General features: G+C 41.1%; 1 protein-coding gene across 1 annotated transcript in view; it reads left to right on the forward strand.

Moving 5' to 3' along the window:
- The window catches only part of LOC141074884 (receptor-type tyrosine-protein phosphatase T-like), a 336,227-nt gene that overhangs the window by 229,538 nt on the left and 79,484 nt on the right, over window positions 1-27,205 (forward strand). The window contains exon 15 of the mRNA XM_073562192.1: window positions 26,478-26,521. Coding sequence (XP_073418293.1) covers window positions 26,478-26,521 — 44 coding nt within the window. The remainder of the gene's footprint in view (window positions 1-26,477; window positions 26,522-27,205) is intronic.

The following is a 27,205-nucleotide window of genomic DNA, read 5'->3' on the forward strand; positions in this document are numbered from 1 at the left end:
GGACACTGATATGTAGAGGCACTATTGTAAGGACATTAGTCAGGATGACACTCCTGTATGGACACTGATATGTAGAGGCACTATTGTAAGGACATTAGTCAGGATGACACTCCTGTATGGACACTGATATGTAGAGGCATTATTGTAAGGACATTACTCAGGATGACACTTCTGTATGGACACTGATATGTAGAGGCACTATTGTAAGGACATTACTCAGGATGACACTTCTGTATGGACACTGATATGTAGAGGCACTATTGTAAGGACATTACTCAGGATGACACTTCTGTATGGACACTGATATGTAGAGGCACTATTGTAAGGACATTACACAGGATGACACTTCTGTATGGACACTGATATGTAGAGGCACTATTGTAAGGACATTACTCAGGATGACACTCCTGTATGGACACTGATATGTAGAGGCACTATTGTAAGGACATTACTCAGGATGACACTTCTGTATGGACACTGATATGTAGAGGCACTATTGTAAGGACATTAGTCAGGATGACACTCCTGTATGGACACTGATATGTAGAGGCACTATTGTAAGGACATTACTCAGGATGACACTTCTGTATGGACACTGATATGTAGAGGCACTATTGTAAGGACATTACTCAGGATGACACTTCTGTATGGACACTGATATGTAGAGGCACTATTGTAAGGACATTACTCAGGATGACACTTCTGTATGGACACTGATATGTAGAGGCACTATTGTAAGGACATTAGTCAGGATGACACTTCTGTATGGACACTGATATGTAGAGGCACTATTGTAAGGACATTACTCAGGATGACACTTCTGTATGGACACTGATATGTAGAGGCACTATTGTAAGGACATTAGTCAGGATGACACTCCTGTATGGACACTGATATGTAGAGGCACTATTGTAAGGACATTACTCAGGATGACACTCCTGTATGGACACTGATATGTAGAGGCACTATTGTAAGGACATTAGTCAGGATGACACTTCTATATGGACACTGATATGTAGAGGCACTATTGTAAGGACATTACACAGGATGACACTCCTGTATGGACACTGATATGTAGAGGCACTATTGTAAGGACATTACTCAGGATGACACTTCTGTATGGACACTGATATGTAGAGGCACTATTGTAAGGACATTAGTCAGGATGACACTCCTGTATGGACACTGATATGTAGAGGCACTATTGTAAGGACATTACTCAGGATGACACTCCTGTATGGACACTGATATGTAGAGGCACTATTGTAAGGACATTAGTCAGGATGACACTTCTATATGGACACTGATATGTAGAGGCACTATTGTAAGGACATTAGTCAGGATGACACTCCTGTATGGACACTGATATGTAGAGGCACTATTGTAAGGACATTACTCAGGATGACACTTCTGTATGGACACTGATATGTAGAGGCACTATTGTAAGGACATTAGTCAGGATGACACTCCTGTATGGACACTGATATGTAGAGGCACTATTGTAAGGGCATTACACAGGATGACACTTCTGTATGGACACTGATATGTAGAGGCACTATTGTAAGGACATTAGTCAGGATGACACTTCTGTATGGAGACTGATATGTAGAGGCACTATTGTAAGGACATTAGTCAGGATGACACTTCTGTATGGACACTGATATGTAGAGGCACTATTGTAAGGACATTAGTCAGGATGACACTCCTGTATGGACACTGATATGTAGAGGCACTATTGTAAGGGCATTACACAGGATGACACTTCTGTATGGACACTGATATGTAGAGGCACTATTGTAAGGACATTAGTCAGGATGACACTTCTGTATGGAGACTGATATGTGGAGGCACTATTGTAAGGACATTACTCAGGATGACACTCCTGTATGGACACTGATATGTAGAGGCACTATTGTAAGGACATTACACAGGATGACACTTCTGTATGGACACTGATATGTAGAGGCACTATTGTAAGGGCATTACACAGGATGACACTTCTGTATGGACACTGATATGTAGAGGCACTATTGTAAGGACATTAGTCAGGATGACACTTCTGTATGGAGACTGATATGTGGAGGCACTATTGTAAGGACATTACTCAGGATGACACTCCTGTATGGACACTGATATGTAGAGGCACTATTGTAAGGACATTACACAGGATGACACTTCTGTATGGACACTGATATGTAGAGGCACTATTGTAAGGGCATTACTCAGGATGACACTTCTGTATGGACACTGATATGTAGAGGCACTATTGTAAGGACATTAGTCAGGATGACACTCCTGTATGGACACTGATATGTAGAGGCACTATTGTAAGGACATTAGTCAGGATGACACTCCTGTATGGACACTGATATGTAGAGGCACTATTGTAAGGGCATTACACAGGATGACACTCCTGTATGGACACTGATATGTAGAGGCACTATTGTAAGGGCATTACTCAGGATGACACTTCTGTATGGACACTGATATGTAGAGGCACTATTGTAAGGACATTAGTCAGGATGACACTCCTGTATGGACACTGATATGTAGAGGCACTATTGTAAGGGCATTACACAGGATGACACTTCTGTATGGACACTGATATGTAGAGGCACTATTGTAAGGACATTACTCAGGATGACACTTCTGTATGGACACTGATATGTAGAGGCACTATTGTAAGGACATTAGTCAGGATGACACTTCTGTATGGACACTGATATGTAGAGGCACTATTGTAAGGACATTAGTCAGGATGACACTCCTGTATGGACACTGATATGTAGAGGCACTATTGTAAGGGCATTACACAGGATGACACTTCTGTATGGACACTGATATGTAGAGGCACTATTGTAAGGACATTACTCAGGATGACACTTCTGTATGGACACTGATATGTAGAGGCACTATTGTAAGGACATTAGTCAGGATGACACTTCTGTATGGACACTGATATGTAGAGGCACTATTGTAAGGACATTAGTCAGGATGACACTCCTGTATGGACACTGATATGTAGAGGCACTATTGTAAGGGCATTACACAGGATGACACTTCTGTATGGACACTGATATGTAGAGGCACTATTGTAAGGACATTACTCAGGATGACACTTCTGTATGGACACTGATATGTAGAGGCACTATTGTAAGGACATTAGTCAGGATGACACTCCTGTATGGACACTGATATGTAGAGGCACTATTGTAAGGACATTAGTCAGGATGACACTTCTGTATGGACACTGATATGTAGAGGCACTATTGTAAGGACATTACTCAGGATGACACTCCTGTATGGACACTGATATGTGGAGGCACTATTGTAAGGACATTACACAGGATGACACTCCTGTATGGACACTGATATGTAGAGGCACTATTGTAAGGACATTAGTCAGGATGACACTCCTGTATGGACACTGATATGTAGAGGCACTATTGTAAGGACATTACACAGGATGACACTTCTGTATGGACACTGATATGTAGAGGCACTATTGTAAGGACATTACACAGGAAGACACTTCTGTATGGACACTGATATGTAGAGGCACTATTGTAAGGACATTACACAGGATGACACTTCTGTATGGACACTGATATGTAGAGGCACTATTGTAAGGACATTAGTCAGGATGACACTCCTGTATGGACACTGATATGTAGAGGCACTATTGTAAGGACATTACTCAGGATGACACTTCTGTATGGACACTGATATGTAGAGGCACTATTGTAAGGACATTACTCAGGATGACACTTCTGTATGGACACTGATATGTAGAGGCACTATTGTAAGGACATTAGTCAGGATGACACTCCTGTATGGACACTGATATGTAGAGGCACTATTGTAAGGACATTAGTCAGGATGACACTCCTGTATGGACACTGATATGTAGAGGCACTATTGTAAGGACATTAGTCAGGATGACACTCCTGTATGGACACTGATATGTAGAGGCACTATTGTAAGGGCATTAGTCAGGATGACACTACTGTATGGACACTGATATGTAGAGGCACTATTGTAAGGACATTAGTCAGGATGACACTCCTGTATGGACACTGATATGTAGAGGCACTATTGTAAGGACATTAGTCAGGATGACACTCCTGTATGGACACTGATATGTAGAGGCACTATTGTAAGGGCATTACACAGGATGACACTTCTGTATGGACACTGATATGTAGAGGCACTATTGTAAGGACATTACACAGGATGACACTTCTGTATGGACACTGATATGTAGAGGCACTATTGTAAGGACATTACACAGGATGACACTCCTGTATGGACACTGATATGTAGAGGCACTATTGTAAGGACATTACACAGGATGACACTTCTGTATGGACACTGATATGTAGAGGCACTATTGTAAGGACATTAGTCAGGATGACACTTCTGTATGGACACTGATATGTAGAGGCACTATTGTAAGGACATTAGTCAGGATGACACTCCTGTATGGACACTGATATGTAGAGGCACTATTGTAAGGACATTACACAGGATGACACTCCTGTATGGACACTGATATGTAGAGGCACTATTGTAAGGACATTACACAGGATGACACTCCTGTATGGACACTGATATGTAGAGGCACTATTGTAAGGACATTACACAGGATGACACTCCTGTATGGACACTGATATGTGGAGGCACTATTGTAAGGACATTAGTCAGGATGACACTCCTGTATGGACACTGATATGTAGAGGCACTATTGTAAGGACATTACACAGGATGACACTTCTGTATGGACACTGATATGTAGAGGCACTATTGTAAGGACATTAGTCAGGATGACACTCCTGTATGGACACTGATATGTGGAGGCACTATTGTAAGGACATTAGTCAGGATGACACTTCTGTATGGACACTGATATGTGGAGGCACTATTGTAAGGACATTAGTCAGGATGACACTCCTGTATGGACACTGATATGTAGAGGCACTATTGTAAGGACATTAGTCAGGATGACACTTCTGTATGGACACTGATATGTGGAGGCACTATTGTAAGGACATTAGTCAGGATGACACTCCTGTATGGACACTGATATGTAGAGGCACTATTGTAAGGACATTACACAGGATGACACTTCTGTATGGACACTGATATGTGGAGGCACTATTGTAAGGACATTAGTCAGGATGACACTCCTGTATGGACACTGATATGTGGAGGCACTATTGTAAGGACATTAGTCAGGATGACACTTCTGTATGGACACTGATATGTGGAGGCACTATTGTAAGGACATTAGTCAGGATGACACTCCTGTATGGACACTGATATGTAGAGGCACTATTGTAAGGACATTAGTCAGGATGACACTTCTGTATGGACACTGATATGTGGAGGCACTATTGTAAGGACATTAGTCAGGATGACACTCCTGTATGGACACTGATAAGTAGAGGCACTATTGTAAGGACATTAGTCAGGATGACACTTCTGTATGGACACTGATATGTAGAGGCACTATTGTAAGGACATTAGTCAGGATGACACTCCTGTATGGACACTGATATGTGGAGGCACTATTGTAAGGACATTAGTCAGGATGACACTTCTGTATGGACACTGATATGTAGAGGCACTATTGTAAGGACATTAGTCAGGATGACACTCCTGTATGGACACTGATATGTAGAGGCACTATTGTAAGGACATTACACAGGATGACACTTCTGTATGGACACTGATATGTAGAGGCACTATTGTAAGGACATTACTCAGGATGACACTTCTGTATGGACACTAATATGTAGAGGCACTATTGTAAGGACATTACACAGGAAGACACTTCTGTATGGACACTGATATGTAGAGGCACTATTGTAAGGACATTACACAGGATGACACTTCTGTATGGACACTGATATGTAGAGGCACTATTGTAAGGACATTAGTCAGGATGACACTCCTGTATGGACACTGATATGTAGAGGCACTATTGTAAGGACATTACTCAGGATGACACTTCTGTATGGACACTGATATGTAGAGGCACTATTGTAAGGACATTAGTCAGGATGACACTCCTGTATGGACACTGATATGTAGAGGCACTATTGTAAGGACATTAGTCAGGATGACACTCCTGTATGGACACTGATATGTAGAGGCACTATTGTAAGGGCATTACACAGGATGACACTTCTGTATGGACACTGATATGTAGAGGCACTATTGTAAGGACATTACACAGGATGACACTTCTGTATGGACACTGATATGTAGAGGCACTATTGTAAGGACATTACACAGGATGACACTCCTGTATGGACACTGATATGTAGAGGCACTATTGTAAGGACATTACACAGGATGACACTTCTGTATGGACACTGATATGTAGAGGCACTATTGTAAGGACATTAGTCAGGATGACACTTCTGTATGGACACTGATATGTAGAGGCACTATTGTAAGGACATTAGTCAGGATGACACTTCTGTATGGACACTGATATGTAGAGGCACTATTGTAAGGACATTACTCAGGATGACACTTCTGTATGGACACTGATATGTAGAGGCACTATTGTAAGGACATTACACAGGATGACACTTCTGTATGGACACTGATATGTAGAGGCACTATTGTAAGGACATTACACAGGATGACACTCCTGTATGGACACTGATATGTAGAGGCACTATTGTAAGGACATTACACAGGATGACACTCCTGTATGGACACTGATATGTAGAGGCACTATTGTAAGGACATTACACAGGATGACACTCCTGTATGGACACTGATATGTAGAGGCACTATTGTAAGGACATTACACAGGATGACACTCCTGTATGGACACTGATATGTAGAGGCACTATTGTAAGGACATTACACAGGATGACACTCCTGTATGGACACTGATATGTGGAGGCACTATTGTAAGGACATTAGTCAGGATGACACTCCTGTATGGACACTGATATGTAGAGGCACTATTGTAAGGACATTAGTCAGGATGACACTCCTGTATGGACACTGATATGTGGAGGCACTATTGTAAGGACATTAGTCAGGATGACACTTCTGTATGGACACTGATATGTGGAGGCACTATTGTAAGGACATTAGTCAGGATGACACTCCTGTATGGACACTGATATGTGGAGGCACTATTGTAAGGACATTAGTCAGGATGACACTTCTGTATGGACACTGATATGTAGAGGCACTATTGTAAGGACATTAGTCAGGATGACACTCCTGTATGGACACTGATATGTGGAGGCACTATTGTAAGGACATTAGTCAGGATGACACTTCTGTATGGACACTGATATGTGGAGGCACTATTGTAAGGACATTAGTCAGGATGACACTCCTGTATGGACACTGATATGTAGAGGCACTATTGTAAGGACATTACACAGGATGACACTTCTGTATGGACACTGATATGTAGAGGCACTATTGTAAGGACATTAGTCAGGATGACACTTCTGTATGGACACTGATATGTAGAGGCACTATTGTAAGGACATTACTCAGGATGACACTCCTGTATGGACACTGATATGTAGAGGCACTATTGTAAGGACATTACACAGGATGACACTCCTGTATGGACACTGATATGTAGAGGCACTATTGTAAGGACATTACACAGGATGACACTTCTGTATGGACACTGATATGTAGAGGCACTATTGTAAGGACATTACTCAGGATGACACTTCTGTATGGACACTGATATGTAGAGGCACTATTGTAAGGACATTACTCAGGATGACACTTCTGTATGGACACTGATATGTAGAGACACTATTGTAAGGACATTAGTCAGGATGACACTTCTGTATGGACACTGATATGTAGAGGCACTATTGTAAGGACATTAGTCAGGATGACACTCCTGTATGGACACTGATATGTAGAGGCACTATTGTAAGGACATTAGTCAGGATGACACTCCTGTATGGACACTGATATGTAGAGGCACTATTGTAAGGACATTAGTCAGGATGACACTCCTGTATGGACACTGATATGTAGAGGCACTATTGTAAGGACATTAGTCAGGATGACACTCCTGTATGGACACTGATATGTAGAGGCACTATTGTAAGGGCATTACACAGGATGACACTTCTGTATGGACACTGATATGTAGAGGCACTATTGTAAGGACATTACACAGGATGACACTTCTGTATGGACACTGATATGTAGAGGCACTATTGTAAGGACATTACACAGGATGACACTCCTGTATGGACACTGATATGTAGAGGCACTATTGTAAGGACATTACACAGGATGACACTTCTGTATGGACACTGATATGTAGAGGCACTATTGTAAGGACATTAGTCAGGATGACACTTCTGTATGGACACTGATATGTAGAGGCACTATTGTAAGGACATTAGTCAGGATGACACTCCTGTATGGACACTGATATGTAGAGGCACTATTGTAAGGACATTACACAGGATGACACTCCTGTATGGACACTGATATGTAGAGGCACTATTGTAAGGACATTACACAGGATGACACTCCTGTATGGACACTGATATGTGGAGGCACTATTGTAAGGACATTAGTCAGGATGACACTCCTGTATGGACACTGATATGTAGAGGCACTATTGTAAGGACATTACACAGGATGACACTTCTGTATGGACACTGATATGTAGAGGCACTATTGTAAGGACATTAGTCAGGATGACACTCCTGTATGGACACTGATATGTGGAGGCACTATTGTAAGGACATTAGTCAGGATGACACTTCTGTATGGACACTGATATGTGGAGGCACTATTGTAAGGACATTAGTCAGGATGACACTCCTGTATGGACACTGATATGTGGAGGCACTATTGTAAGGACATTAGTCAGGATGACACTTCTGTATGGACACTGATATGTGGAGGCACTATTGTAAGGACATTAGTCAGGATGACACTCCTGTATGGACACTGATATGTAGAGGCACTATTGTAAGGACATTACACAGGATGACACTTCTGTATGGACACTGATATGTAGAGGCACTATTGTAAGGACATTAGTCAGGATGACACTCCTGTATGGACACTGATATGTAGAGGCACTATTGTAAGGACATTAGTCAGGATGACACTCCTGTATGGACACTGATATGTAGAGGCACTATTGTAAGGACATTACACAGGATGACACTTCTGTATGGACACTGATATGTAGAGGCACTATTGTAAGGACATTAGTCAGGATGACACTTCTGTATGGACACTGATATGTAGAGGCACTATTGTAAGGACATTAGTCAGGATGACACTCCTGTATGGACACTGATATGTAGAGGCACTATTGTAAGGACATTACACAGGATGACACTTCTGTATGGACACTGATATGTAGAGGCACTATTGTAAGGACATTACACAGGATGACACTTCTGTATGGACACTGATATGTAGAGGCACTATTGTAAGGACATTAGTCAGGATGACACTTCTGTATGGACACTGATATGTAGAGGCACTATTGTAAGGACATTAGTCAGGATGACACTCCTGTATGGACACTGATATGTAGAGGCACTATTGTAAGGACATTAGTCAGGATGACACTTCTGTATGGACACTGATATGTGGAGGCACTATTGTAAGGACATTAGTCAGGATGACACTTCTGTATGGACACTGATATGTAGAGGCACTATTGTAAGGACATTAGTCAGGATGACACTTCTGTATGGACACTGATATGTGGAGGCACTATTGTAAGGACATTACACAGGATGACACTTCTGTATGGACACTGATATGTAGAGGCACTATTGTAAGGACATTAGTCAGGATGACACTCCTGTATGGACACTGATATGTAGAGGCACTATTGTAAGGACATTAGTCAGGATGACACTTCTGTATGGACACTGATATGTAGAGACACTATTGTAAGGACATTAGTCAGGATGACACTTCTGTATGGACACTGATATGTAGAGGCACTATTGTAAGGACATTACACAGGATGACACTTCTGTATGGACACTGATATGTAGAGGCACTATTGTAAGGACATTAGTCAGGATGACACTCCTGTATGGACACTGATATGTAGAGGCACTATTGTAAGGACATTACACAGGATGACACTTCTGTATGGACACTGATATGTAGAGGCACTATTGTAAGGACATTACACAGGATGACACTTCTGTATGGACACTGATATGTAGAGGCACTATTGTAAGGACATTACACAGGATGACACTCCTGTATGGACACTGATATGTAGAGGCACTATTGTAAGGACATTAGTCAGGATGACACTCCTGTATGGACACTGATATGTGGAGGCACTATTGTAAGGACATTAGTCAGGATGACACTTCTGTATGGACACTGATATGTGGAGGCACTATTGTAAGGACATTAGTCAGGATGACACTCCTGTATGGACACTGATATGTAGAGGCACTATTGTAAGGACATTAGTCAGGATGACACTCCTGTATGGACACTGATATGTAGAGGCACTATTGTAAGGACATTACACAGGATGACACTTCTGTATGGACACTGATATGTAGAGGCATTATTGTAAGGACATTAGTCAGGATGACACTCCTGTATGGACACTGATATGTAGAGGCACTATTGTAAGGACATTACACAGGATGACACTTCTGTATGGACACTGATATGTAGAGGCACTATTGTAAGGACATTAGTCAGGATGACACTCCTGTATGGACACTGATATGTAGAGGCACTATTGTAAGGACATTACTCAGGATGACACTCCTGTATGGACACTGATATGTAGAGGCACTATTGTAAGGACATTAGTCAGGATGACACTCCTGTATGGACACTGATATGTAGAGGCACTATTGTAAGGACATTACTCAGGATGACACTCCTGTATGGACACTGATATGTAGAGGCACTATTGTAAGGACATTAGTCAGGATGACACTCCTGTATGGACACTGATATGTAGAGGCACTATTGTAAGGACATTACTCAGGATGACACTCCTGTATGGACACTGATATGTAGAGGCACTATTGTAAGGACATTACTCAGGATGACACTCCTGTATGGACACTGATATGTAGAGGCACTATTGTAAGGACATTACACAGGATGACACTTCTGTATGGACACTGATATGTAGAGGCATTATTGTAAGGACATTAGTCAGGATGACACTCCTGTATGGACACTGATATGTAGAGGCACTATTGTAAGGACATTACACAGGATGACACTTCTGTATGGACACTGATATGTAGAGGCACTATTGTAAGGACATTAGTCAGGATGACACTTCTGTATGGACACTGATATGTGGAGGCACTATTGTAAGGACATTACACAGGATGACACTTCTGTATGGACACTGATATGTAGAGGCACTATTGTAAGGACATTACACAGGATGACACTTCTGTATGGACACTGATATGTAGAGGCAGTATTGTAAGGACATTAGTCAGGATGACACTCCTGTATGGACACTGATATGTAGAGGCACTATTGTAAGGACATTACACAGGATGACACTTCTGTATGGACACTGATATGTAGAGACACTATTGTAAGGACATTAGTCAGGATGACACTCCTGTATGGACACTGATATGTAGAGGCACTATTGTAAGGACATTACACAGGATGACACTTCTGTATGGACACTGATATGTAGAGGCATTATTGTAAGGACATTAGTCAGGATGACACTCCTGTATGGACACTGATATGTAGAGGCACTATTGTAAGGACATTACACAGGATGACACTTCTGTATGGACACTGATATGTAGAGACACTATTGTAAGGACATTAGTCAGGATGACACTTCTGTATGGACACTGATATGTAGAGGCACTATTGTAAGGACATTAGTCAGGATGACACTTCTGTATGGACACTGATATGTAGAGGCATTATTGTAAGGACATTAGTCAGGATGACACTTCTGTATGGACACTGATATGTAGAGGCACTATTGTAAGGACATTACACAGGATGACACATCTGTATGGACACTGATATGTAGAGGCACTATTGTAAGGACATTAGTCAGGATGACACTTCTGTATGGACACTGATATGTGGAGGCACTATTGTAAGGACATTACACAGGATGACACTTCTGTATGGACACTGATATGTAGAGGCACTATTGTAAGGACATTAGTCAGGATGACACTTCTGTATGGACACTGATATGTAGAGGCACTATTGTAAGGACATTACACAGGATGACACTTCTGTATGGACACTGATATGTAGAGACACTATTGTAAGGACATTAGTCAGGATGACACTTCTGTATGGACACTGATATGTAGAGGCATTATTGTAAGGACATTAGTCAGGATGACACTTCTGTATGGACACTGATATGTAGAGGCACTATTGTAAGGACATTACACAGGATGACACTTCTGTATGGACACTGATATGTAGAGGCATTATTGTAAGGACATTAGTCAGGATGACACTCCTGTATGGACACTGATATGTAGAGGCACTATTGTAAGGACATTAGTCAGGATGACACTCCTGTATGGACACTGATATGTAGAGGCACTATTGTAAGGACATTAGTCAGGATGACACTTCTGTATGGACACTGATATGTAGAGGCACTATTGTAAGGACATTAGTCAGGATGACACTTCTGTATGGACACTGATATGTAGAGGCACTATTGTAAGGACATTAGTCAGGATGACACTCCTGTATGGACACTGATATGTAGAGGCAGTATTGTAAGGACATTAGTCAGGATGACACTCCTGTATGGACACTGATATGTAGAGGCACTATTGTAAGGACATTACACAGGATGACACTCCTGTATGGACACTGATATGTGGAGGCACTATTGTAAGGACATTACACAGGATGACACTCCTGTATGGACACTGATATGTAGAGGCACTATTGTAAGGACATTACACAGGATGACACTTCTGTATGGACACTGATATGTAGAGACACTATTGTAAGGACATTAGTCAGGATGACACTTCTGTATGGACACTGATATGTAGAGGCATTATTGTAAGGACATTAGTCAGGATGACACTTCTGTATGGACACTGATATGTAGAGGCACTATTGTAAGGACATTACACAGGATGACACTTCTGTATGGACACTGATATGTAGAGGCATTATTGTAAGGACATTAGTCAGGATGACACTCCTGTATGGACACTGATATGTAGAGGCACTATTGTAAGGACATTACACAGGATGACACTTCTGTATGGACACTGATATGTAGAGGCACTATTGTAAGGACATTAGTCAGGATGACACTCCTGTATGGACACTGATATGTAGAGGCACTATTGTAAGGACATTACACAGGATGACACTTCTGTATGGACACTGATATGTAGAGGCATTATTGTAAGGACATTAGTCAGGATGACACTCCTGTATGGACACTGATATGTAGAGGCACTATTGTAAGGACATTACACAGGATGACACTTCTGTATGGACACTGATATGTAGAGGCACTATTGTAAGGACATTAGTCAGGATGACACTCCTGTATGGACACTGATATGTAGAGGCACTATTGTAAGGACATTACACAGGATGACACTTCTGTATGGACACTGATATGTAGAGGCACTATTGTAAGGACATTAGTCAGGATGACACTCCTATATGGACACTGATATGTAGAGGCACTATTGTAAGGACATTAGTCAGGATGACACTCCTGTATGGACACTGATATGTAGAGGCACTATTGTAAGGACATTACACAGGATGACACTTCTGTATGGACACTGATATGTAGAGGCACTATTGTAAGGACATTAGTCAGGATGACACTCCTATATGGACACTGATATGTAGAGGCACTATTGTAAGGACATTAGTCAGGATGACACTTCTGTATGAACACTGATATGTAGAGGCACTATTGTAAGGACATTACACAGGATGACACTTCTGTATGGACACTGATATGTGGAGGCACTATTGTAAGGACATTAGTCAGGATGACACTCCTGTATGGACACTGATATGTAGAGGCACTATTGTAAGGACATTAGTCAGGATGACACTCCTGTATGGACACTGATATGTAGAGGCACTATTGTAAGGACATTAGTCAGGATGACACTCCTGTATGGACACTGATATGTAGAGGCACTATTGTAAGGACATTACACAGGATGACACTTCTGTATGGACACTGATATGTAGAGGCACTATTGTAAGGACATTAGTCAGGATGACACTCCTATATGGACACTGATATGTAGAGGCACTATTGTAAGGACATTAGTCAGGATGACACTTCTGTATGAACACTGATATGTAGAGGCACTATTGTAAGGACATTACACAGGATGACACTTCTGTATGGACACTGATATGTGGAGGCACTATTGTAAGGACATTAGTCAGGATGACACATCTGTATGGACACTGATATGTAGAGGCACTATTGTAAGGACATTACACAGGATGACACTTCTGTATGGACACTGATATGTAGAGGCACTATTGTAAGGACATTAGTCAGGATGACACATCTGTATGGACACTGATATGTAGAGGCACTATTGTAAGGACATTACACAGGATGACACTTCTGTATGGACACTGATATGTAGAGGCACTATTGTAAGGACATTAGTCAGGATGACACTTCTGTATGGACACTGATATGTAGAGGCACTATTGTAAGGACATTACACAGGATGACACTTCTGTATGGACACTGATATGTGGAGGCACTATTGTAAGGACATTACACAGGATGACACTCCTATATGGACACTGATATGTAGAGGTACTATTGTAAGGACATTAGTCAGGATGACACTTCTGTATGAACACTGATATGTAGAGGCACTATTGTAAGGACATTACACAGGATGACACTTCTGTATGGACACTGATATGTGGAGGCACTATTGTAAGGACATTACACAGGATGACACTTCTGTATGGACACTGATATGTAGAGGCACTATTGTAAGGACATTAGTCAGGATGACATTCCTGTATGGACACTGATATGTAGAGGCACTATTGTAAGGACATTAGTCAGGATGACACTTCTGTATGGACACTGATATGTAGAGGCACTATTGTAAGGACATTACACAGGATGACACTTCTGTATGGACACTGATATGTAGAGGCACTATTGTAAGGACATTACTCAGGATGACACTTCTGTATGGACACTGATATGTGGAGGCACTATTGTAAGGACATTAGTCAGGATGACACTTCTGTATGGACACTGATATGTAGAGGCACTATTGTAAGGACATTACTCAGGATGACACTTCTGTATGGACACTGATATGTGGAGGCACTATTGTAAGGACATTACACAGGATGACACTTCTGTATGGACACTGATATGTAGAGGCACTATTGTAAGGACATTAGTCAGGATGACACTTCTGTATGGACACTGATATGTAGAGGCATTATTGTAAGGACATTACACAGGATGACACTTCTGTATGGACACTGATATGTAGAGGCACTATTGTAAGGACATTAGTCAGGATGACACTCCTGTATGGACACTGATATGTAGAGGCACTATTGTAAGGACATTACTCAGGATGACACTCCTGTATGGACACTGATATGTAGAGGCACTATTGTAAGGACATTACACAGGATGACACTCCTGTATGGACACTGATATGTAGAGGCACTATTGTAAGGACATTACACAGGATGACACTACTGTATGGACACTGATATGTAGAGGCACTATTGTAAGGACATTAGTCAGGATGACACTTCTGTATGGACACTGATATGTAGAGGCACTATTGTAAGGACATTAGTCAGGATGACACTTCTGTATGGACACTGATATGTAGAGGCACTATTGTAAGGACATTAGTCAGGATGACACTCCTGTATGGACACTGATATGTAGAGGCACTATTGTAAGGACATTACTCAGGATGACACTCCTGTATGGACACTGATATGTAGAGGCACTATTGTAAGGACATTAGTCAGGATGACACTTCTGTATGGACACTGATATGTAGAGGCACTATTGTAAGGACATTACTCAGGATGACACTTCTGTATGGACACTGATATGTAGAGGCACTATTGTAAGGACATTAGTCAGGATGACACTTCTGTATGGACACTGATATGTAGAGGCACTATTGTAAGGACATTAGTCAGGATGACACTCCTGTATGGACACTGATATGTAGAGGCACTATTGTAAGGACATTACTCAGGATGACACTCCTGTATGGACACTGATATGTAGAGGCACTATTGTAAGGACATTAGTCAGGATGACACTTCTGTATGGACACTGATATGTAGAGGCACTATTGTAAGGACATTAGTCAGGATGACACTTCTGTATGGACACTGATATGTAGAGGCACTATTGTAAGGACATTAGTCAGGATGACACTTCTGTATGGACACTGATATGTAGAGGCACTATTGTAAGGACATTAGTCAGGATGACACTCCTGTATGGACACTGATATGTGGAGGCACTATTGTAAGGACATTAGTCAGGATGACACTTCTGTATGGACACTGATATGTAGAGGCACTATTGTAAGGACATTAGTCAGGATGACACTTCTGTATGGACACTGATATGTGGAGGCAATATTGTAAGGGCATTAGTCAGGATGACACTCCTGTATGGACACTGATATGTAGAGGCACTATTGTAAGGACATTAGTCAGGATGACACTTCTGTATGGACACTGATATGTAGAGGCAATATTGTAAGGGCATTAGTCAGGATGACACTCCTGTATGGACACTGATATGTAGAGGCACTATTGTAAGGACATTAGTCAGGATGACACTCCTGTATGGACACTGATATGTAGAGGCACTATTGTAAGGGCATTAGTCAGGATGACACTTCTGTATGGACACTGATATGTAGAGACACTATTGTAAGGACATTACTCAGGATGACACTTCTGTATGGACACTGATATGTAGAGACACTATTGTAAGGACATTAGTCAGGATGACACTTCTGTATGGACACTGATATGTAGAGACACTATTGTAAGGACATTAGTCAGGATGACACTTCTGTATGGACACTGATATGTAGAGGCAATATTGTAAGGGCATTAGTCAGGATGACACTCCTGTATGGACACTGATATGTAGAGGCACTATTGTAAGGACATTAGTCAGGATGACACTCCTGTATGGACACTGATATGTAGAGGCACTATTGTAAGGACATTAGTCAGGATGACACTCCTGTATGGACACTGATATGTAGAGGCACTATTGTAAGGGCATTAGTCAGGATGACACTTCTGTATGGACACTGATATGTAGAGACACTATTGTAAGGACATTACTCAGGATGACACTTCTGTATGGACACTGATATGTAGAGACACTATTGTAAGGACATTAGTCAGGATGACACTTCTGTATGGACACTGATATGTAGAGACACTATTGTAAGGACATTAGTCAGGATGACACTTCTGTATGGACACTGATATGTAGAGACACTATTGTAAGGACATTAGTCAGGATGACACTTCTGTATGGACACTGATATGTAGAGGCACTATTGTAAGGACATTAGTCAGGATGACACTTCTGTATGGACACTGATATGTAGAGACACTATTGTAAGGGCATTAGTCAGGATGACACTTCTGTATGGACACTGATATGTAGAGACACTATTGTAAGGACATTAGTCAGGATGACACTTCTGTATGGACACTGATATGTAGAGACACTATTGTAAGGACATTAGTCAGGATGACACTTCTGTATGGACACTGATATGTAGAGACACTATTGTAAGGACATTAGTCAGGATGACACTCCTGTATGGACACTGATATGTAGAGGCACTATTGTAAGGACATTAGTCAGGATGACACTTCTGTATGGACACTGATATGTAGAGGCAATATTGTAAGGGCATTAGTCAGGATGACACTCCTGTATGGACACTGATATGTAGAGGCACTATTGTAAGGACATTAGTCAGGATGACACTCCTGTATGGACACTGATATGTAGAGGCACTATTGTAAGGGCATTAGTCAGGATGACACTTCTGTATGGACACTGATATGTAGAGACACTATTGTAAGGACATTACTCAGGATGACACTTCTGTATGGACACTGATATGTAGAGACACTATTGTAAGGACATTAGTCAGGATGACACTCCTGTATGGACACTGATATGTAGAGACACTATTGTAAGGACATTAGTCAGGATGACACTTCTGTATGGACACTGATATGTAGAGACACTATTGTAAGGACATTACACAGGATGACACTCCTGTATGGACACTGATATGTAGAGGCACTATTGTAAGGGCATTAGTCAGGATGACACTTCTGTATGGACACTGATATGTAGAGGCACTATTGTAAGGACATTACACAGGATGACACTCCTGTATGGACACTGATATGTAGAGGCACTATTGTAAGGACATTAGTCAGGATGACACTTCTGTATGGACACTGATATGTTGAGACACTATTGTAAGGACATTAGTCAGGATGACACTTCTGTATGGACACTGATATGTAGAGACACTATTGTAAGGACATTAGTCAGGATGACACTTCTGTATGGACACTGATATGTGGAGGCACTATTGTAAGGACATTAGTCAGGATGACACTCCTGTATGGACACTGATATGTAGAGGCACTATTGTAAGGACATTAGTCAGGATGACACTCCTGTATGGACACTGATATGTAGAGGCACTATTGTAAGGACATTAGTCAGGATGACACTCCTGTATGGACACTGATATGTAGAGGCACTATTGTAAGGACATTAGTCAGGATGACACTTCTGTATGGACACTGATATGTAGAGGCACTATTGTAAGGACATTAGTCAGGATGACACTTCTGTATGGACACTGATATGTAGAGGCACTATTGTAAGGACATTACTCAGGATGACACTTCTGTATGGACACTGATATGTAGAGGCACTATTGTAAGGACATTAGTCAGGATGACACTCCTGCATGGACACTGATATGTAGAGGCACTATTGTAAGGACATTAGTCAGGATGACACTTCTGTATGGACACTGATATGTAGAGGCACTATTGTAAGGACATTACACAGGATGACACTTCTGTATGGACACTGATATGTAGAGGCATTATTGTAAGGACATTAGTCAGGATGACACTACTGTATGGACACTGATATGTAGAGACACTATTGTAAGGACATTACTCAGGATGACACTACTGTATGGACACTGATATGTAGAGGCACTATTGTAAGGACATTAGTCAGGATGACACTTCTGTATGGACACTGATATGTTGAGACACTATTGTAAGGACATTAGTCAGGATGACACTTCTGTATGGACACTGATATGTAGAGACACTATTGTAAGGACATTACTCAGGATGACACTCCTGTATGGACACTGATATGTAGAGGCACTATTGTAAGGACATTAGTCAGGATGACACTTCTGTATGGACACTGATATGTAGAGGCACTATTGTAAGGACATTACTCAGGATGACACTTCTGTATGGACACTGATATGTAGAGGCACTATTGTAAGGACATTACACAGGATGACACTTCTGTATGGACACTGATATGTAGAGGCACTATTGTAAGGACATTAGTCAGGATGACACTTCTGTATGGACACTGATATGTAGAGGCACTATTGTAAGGACATTAGTCAGGATGACACTTCTGTATGGACACTGATATGTAGAGGCACTATTGTAAGGACATTAGTCAGGATGACACTCCTGCATGGACACTGATATGTAGAGGCACTATTGTAAGGACATTAGTCAGGATGACACTTCTGTATGGACACTGATATGTAGAGGCACTATTGTAAGGACATTACTCAGGATGACACTCCTGTATGGACACTGATATGTAGAGGCACTATTGTAAGGACATTAGTCAGGATGACACTTCTGTATGGACACTGATATGTAGAGGCATTATTGTAAGGACATTACACAGGATGACACTTCTGTATGGACACTGATATGTAGAGGCACTATTGTAAGGACATTAGTCAGGATGACACTTCTGTATGGACACTGATATGTAGAGGCATTATTGTAAGGACATTACACAGGATGACACTTCTGTATGGACACTGATATGTAGAGGCACTATTGTAAGGACATTAGTCAGGATGACACTTCTGTATGGACACTGATATGTAGAGGCATTATTGTAAGGACATTACACAGGATGACACTTCTGTATGGACACTGATATGTAGAGGCACTATTGTAAGGACATTAGTCAGGATGACACTTCTGTATGGACACTGATATGTAGAGGCATTATTGTAAGGACATTACACAGGATGACACTTCTGTATGGACACTGATATGTAGAGGCACTATTGTAAGGACATTAGTCAGGATGACACTTCTGTATGGACACTGATATGTAGAGGCATTATTGTAAGGACATTACACAGGATGACACTTCTGTATGGACACTGATATGTAGAGGCACTATTGTAAGGACATTACACAGGATGACACTTCTGTATGGACACTGATATGTAGAGGCACTATTGTAAGGACATTAGTCAGGATGACACTTCTGTATGGACACTGATATGTAGAGGCATTATTGTAAGGACATTAGTCAGGATGACACTACTGTATGGACACTGATATGTAGAGGCACTATTGTAAGGACATTAGTCAGGATGACACTTCTGTATGGTCACTGATATGTAGAGGTAGTATTGTAAGGACATTAGTCAGGATGACACTACTGTATGGACACTGATATGTAGAGGCACTATTGTAAGGACATTACACAGGATGACACTTCTGTATGGACACTGATATGTAGAGGCACTATTGTAAGGACATTAGTCAGGATGACACTTCTGTATGGACACTGATATGTGGAGGCACTATTGTAAGGACATTAGTCAGGATGACACTACTGTATGGACACTGATATGTAGAGGCACTATTGTAAGGACATTAGTCAGGATGACACTTCTGTATGGTCACTGATATGTAGAGGTAGTATTGTAAGGACATTAGTCAGGATGACACTCCTGTATGGACACTGATATGTGGAGGCACTATTGTAAGGACATTAGTCAGGATGACACTCCTGTATGGACACTGATATGTAGAGGCACTATTGTAAGGACATTAGTCAGGATGACACTTCTGTATGGACACTGATATGTAGAGGCACTATTGTAAGGACATTAGTCAGGATGACACTCCTGTATGGACACTGATATGTAGAGGCACTATTGTAAGGACATTACACAGGATGACACTCCTGTATGGACACTGATATGTGGAGGCACTATTGTAAGGACATTAGTCAGGATGACACTCCTGTATGGACACTGATATGTAGAGGCACTATTGTAAGGACATTAGTCAGGATGACACTTCTGTATGGACACTGATATGTAGAGGCACTATTGTAAGGACATTACTCAGGATGACACTCCCGTATGGACACTGATATGTAGAGGCACTATTGTAAGGACATTACACAGGATGACACTTCTGTATGGACACTGATATGTAGAGGCACTATTGTAAGGACATTACTCAGGATGACACTACTGTATGGACACTGATATGTAGAGGCACTATTGTAAGGACATTACTCAGGATGACACTTCTGTATGGACACTGATATGTAGAGGCACTATTGTAAGGACATTAGTCAGGATGACACTCCTGTATGGACACTGATATGTAGAGGCAGTATTGTAAGGACATTACTCGGGATGACACTTCTGTATGGACACTGATATGTAGAGGCAGTATTGTAAGGACATTACACGGGATGACACTCCTGTATGGACACTGATATGTAGAGACACTATTGTAAGGACATTACTCAGGATGACACTTCTGTATGGACACTGATATGTAGAGGCAGTATTGTAAGGACATTACACGGGATGACACTTCTGTATGGACACTGATATGTAGAGGCACTATTGTAAGGACATTACTCAGGATGACATTCCTGTATGGACACTGATATGTAGAGACACTATTGTAAGGACATTACACAGGATGACACTTCTGTATGGACACTGATATGTAGAGACACTATTGTAAGGACATTACTCAGGATGACACTCCTGTATGGACACTGATATGTAGAGGCACTATTGTAAGGACATTACACAGGATGACACTTCTGTATGGAATCGTCATAGAATCGTCATAGAATCGTAGAGTTGGAAGGGACCTCCTGGGCCATCTGGTCCAACCCCCTGCTCAAAGCAGGATTCGCTAAATCATCCCAGTCAGATGTCTGTCCAGCCTCTGTTTGAAGACTTCCATTGAAGGAGAACTCACCACTTCTCGTGGCAGCCTGTTCCACTCATTGATCACTCTTACTGTCAAAAAGTTTTTTCTAATATCTAATCTGTGTCTCTTCCCATTCAGTTTCATCCCATTGCTTCTAGTCTTTCCTTGTGCAAATGAGAATAAAGTTGATCCTTCTACAATGTGACAGCCCTTTAGATATTTGTAGACAGCTATTAAGTCTCCTCTCAGTCTTCTCTTTTGCAAACTAAACATTCCCAAATCCTGCAACCTTTCCTCATAAGACAGGGTTTGCAGACCGGTCACCATTCTGGTCGCTCTTTTCTGAACTTGCTCCAGTTTGTTGATGTCTTTTTTAAAATGTGGTGCCCAAAACTGGACACAATATTCCAGATGAGGTCTGACCAAAGAGGAGTAGAGGGAAATAATGACTTCACGTGATCTAGACTGTATGCTTCTGTTAATACATCCTAGAATTGCATTTGCCTTTTTTGCTGCTGCATCACACTGTTGACTCATATTCAGTCTGTGATCTATTAGTATACCCAAGTCTTTTTCACATGTGCTGTCACTTAGCCCTATTCCTCCCATTCTATATATGCTTTTTTCATTTTTATTGCCCAGATGTAGTACTTTGCATTTCTCCCTGTTAAAAAACATTCTGTTAGTTGCTGCCCACTTCTCCAGTTTATTTAAATCTTTTTGAATCCTCTCTCTCTCTTCTCTAGTATTAGCTATCCCTCCTAGCTTTGTGTCATCAGCAAATTTAATCAGTTTACCCTCAATTTCTTCATCTAAATCGTTGATAAAGATGTTGAACAATACAGGGCCCAGGACAGAGCCCTGTGGTACCCCACTTGAGACATTCTTCCAACTGGATGTGCAGCCATTTACGACCACTCTTTGGGTCCGATCACTAAGCCAGTTATGAATCCACCTAACAGTTGCCTTGTCCATTCCATACTTAGTCATTTTTTCAATAAGGATTGTATGAGAGACTTTGTCAAATGCTTTGCTGAAGTCAAGATATACTATATCTACAGCATTTCCTTGATCCACCCAATCAGTGATACCGTCATAGAAGGAAATTAAGTTAGTCTGACATGACTTATTAGTTAGAAACCCATGCTGACTCTGTTTAATCACTTCATTCTTATCCAGGTATTGACATACATGTTGTTTAATAATTTGTTCAAAGATCTTTCCTGGTATAGAAGTCAGACTCACCGGCCTATAGTTGCCTGGGTCCACCTTCTTCCCCTTTTTGAAGATAGGAACAACATTTGCTCTTCTCCAGTCTTCTGGCACTTCTCCTGTTCTCCAAGAATTTTCAAAGATTATGGAGAGGGGTTCAAAAATTTCTTCTGCTATCTCCTTCAGTACTCTGGGGTGTAATTCATCTGGACCTGGAGACTTGAATTCATTTAGGTTAGCTAAGTGTTTCCTCACTATTTTTCTGTTTATAGATATCCTGGATTCTTCTATTCCCTTAATAGGACAGTGAATAACAGTTGATGTTGCATTTCCTTTCTGAGAGAAAACAGATGCAAAATAGGAATTTAAAAGTTCAGCCTTCTCAACATCCTGTCTTACCATTTCATCATTTTCATCCTGTAAAAATCCTGTAGCATCTTTGACTTTTCTTTTACTTTTGACATATCCCCAAAATCCTTTATTATTGCTTTTGACATCTCTTGCAAGCCTCAGTTCATTTTCAGCTTTAGCTAATCTGATTTGTGCCCTGCAGGTTCTGCAGACAGCATTATATTCTTCTTTAGATATGCCTCCCTCTTTCCATTTTATAAACATTTTTTTCTTCCTTTTTAGCATGTGCTTAAGTTCTGTGTTCATCCATCCTGGTTTCCTTAAATGCTTCCTATTCTTCCCTCTTTTCGGAATTGTTAACAACTGTGCTTTGAGAATTTCATTTTTCAAGATTTCCCATCCTTCCTGGACATTTTTGTCTTTAAGGATATCCAGCCATTGGATCCCTCCAATTCTCTTTCTGAATCCCTTAAAATCTGCCTTTCTGAAATCTAACCTTGACGTCTGAGTCTTCACAGGTCTTCCACCTCTAGTTATCCAAAATTCTAAAATAGCATGGTCGCTACCTCCTAGGGTCCCAGCCACTTTTACCTCCTCAACCATTTCCTCCCTGTTTATAAGGATTAGATCCAAGGTAGCAGTTCCCCTTGTTTTCTCCCTTACCTTTTGGAAGATAAAGTTGTCAGCAAGAGAGGATAAGAATTTCCTTGACCTGTTAGTTTTGCCTGAGAGAGATTCCCAACAAATGTCTGGATAGTTGAAATCTCCCATGACAACTATGTCATATTTTTTGGAGAACTTGGCCATCTGATGCATAAAGAATTCATCTATATCTTCGGCTTGCACAGGCGGCCTGTAGTAAATGCCTACAATGGTGTCCTTTCCATTGTTCTGTCCTTGTATTCTTACCCAAACAGTTTCCACAGAACTCCCAGTCTCTGAAGCTTCAATCTCTGTGCAGATATACGCGTTTCTAACATACAATGCGACACCCCCTCCTCGTTTATCAAGTCTGTTTCTTGCAAATAAGTTGTATCCTTCTAGTCTTGTATTCCAATCATGTGTATTGTCCCACCAAGTTTCAGTGATTCCAATTACATCATATTTCTTTTCCTGTGTTAGTAGTTCCAATTCTCCTTGTTTGTTGCCCATGCTTTGTGCATTAGTATAGAAACATTTTAGTTTGTGATTGGTTTCTCTTTCTCCAATATTTTTATTAATTAGATTCTTTCGTCTTTGTTCTTCCTTTCCACTTCTAATAGCAGAGTTCTCAATAGCATTTGTCAGGTGTATGGCTTTTTCTGGTCTTTTGCTTCCCTTCCCATGTTGTTCTAGTTTAAAGCTGGACACTGATATGTAGAGGCACTATTGTAAGGACATTACACAGGATGACACTTCTGTATGGACACTGATATGTAGAGGCACTATTGTAAGGACATTAGTCAGGATGACACTTCTGTATGGACACTAATATGTAGAGGCACTATTGTAAGGACATTAGTCAGGATGACACTGTTGTATGGACACTGATATGTAGAGGCACTATTGTAAGGACATTAGTCAGGATGACACTCCTGTATGGACACTGATATGTAGAGGCACTATTGTAAGGACATTAGTCAGGATGACACTTCTGTATGGTCACTGATATGTAGAGGCACTATTGTAAGGACATTACACAGGATGACACTCCTGTATGGACACTGATATGTAGAGGCACTATTGTAAGGACATTACACAGGATGACACTCCTGTATGGACACTGATATGTAGAGGCACTATTGTAAGGACATTACACAGGATGACACTCCTGTATGGACACTGATATGTAGAGGCACTATTGTAAGGACATTACACAGGATGACACTCCTGTATGGACACTGATATGTAGAGGCACTATTGTAAGGACATTACACAGGATGACACTCCTGTATGGACACTGATATGTAGAGGCACTATTGTAAGGACATTACACAGGATGACACTCCTGTATGGACACTGATATGTAGAGGCACTATTGTAAGGACATTACACAGGATGACACTCCTGTATGGACACTGATATGTAGAGGCACTATTGTAAGGACATTACACAGGATGACACTCCTGTATGGACACTGATATGTAGAGGCACTATTGTAAGGACATTACACAGGATGACACTCCTGTATGGACACTGATATGTAGAGGCACTATTGTAAGGACATTAGTCAGGATGACACTTCTGTATGGACACTGATATGTAGAGGCACTATTGTAAGGACATTACACAGGATGACACTTCTGTATGGACACTGATATGTAGAGGCACTATTGTAAGGACATTAGTCAGGATGACACTTCTGTATGGACACTGATATGTAGAGGCACTATTGTAAGGACTTTAGTCAGGATGACACTCCTGTATGGACACTGATATGTAGAGGCACTATTGTAAGGGCATTACTCGGGGTGACACTCTTTCTGGCTTCTTTCATCCTTATATCGGAACCTCTACAAGTTTTCTGGTTTTCTACAATATTATTTATGACACTAATATTTTCTGTAATTTTTATTTTTTGGCAGAAAGTTACAAAGGAAAGAAGAAATCCCTCTGAAGTCTGGATTGGGTAGTGTATACTTTATATATTACCTACACTAATGTGTAATACCTTATGAGCAAGTTTCCTATTTTAATCCCTGTTATTTCTAACTGTTGAACATATTGTATTTTGTCTCCTTTTGTAATATATTTTGTATTTTGGTAAACACTGCCTATATTTTATGGAGTAAACTTATAAATTTACTAGTTTCATTCTCCTTGCTCTATAACCAAGCCGACACATACTCCATGCCAAATCACGCTACCTGTGGGTTGGTTCCAGACCCGATATAGGCTTTATTATCAAACGAGGAACTGTTGGCAGCGTAGCGTCCTGGTGGTATTGGGGAACCCTGGCAGTGACGGATCGGAGGATAATGTGGGTATTCTCGGCCTGGGACTGGTGATATACTTACCGCCCTCGCTGTAGAGTGTCCAATAGCCAGTACGCAACAAGGCAGCCTTTCTGACGATTACTTAGCCTAGGTGAAGTTCCCTGACTGCCCTGAGGATAAAGGGTGCGTCGGAGAGCTGCAAGTTCCAAACCGGAACTGAAAGTGGAAACAAAAGTTCAGGTTTCCATGACACCTTATAATGACAATATTACTGCACTGTACAGCCGGCACCTGAGAGTACCTGCAGGAATCAGGATGAGCTTGAAATGCAACTGTTTATCCTCTTAAAAGCTGCTCTCCATGACAGTGACATTTCA

This window comes from Dendrobates tinctorius, unplaced genomic scaffold (genome assembly GCF_039654945.1).
Source record: "Dendrobates tinctorius isolate UK_male_01 unplaced genomic scaffold, ASM3965494v1 ptg000342l, whole genome shotgun sequence".
In the NCBI taxonomy this organism is placed as follows: Eukaryota; Metazoa; Chordata; class Amphibia; order Anura; family Dendrobatidae; genus Dendrobates; species Dendrobates tinctorius.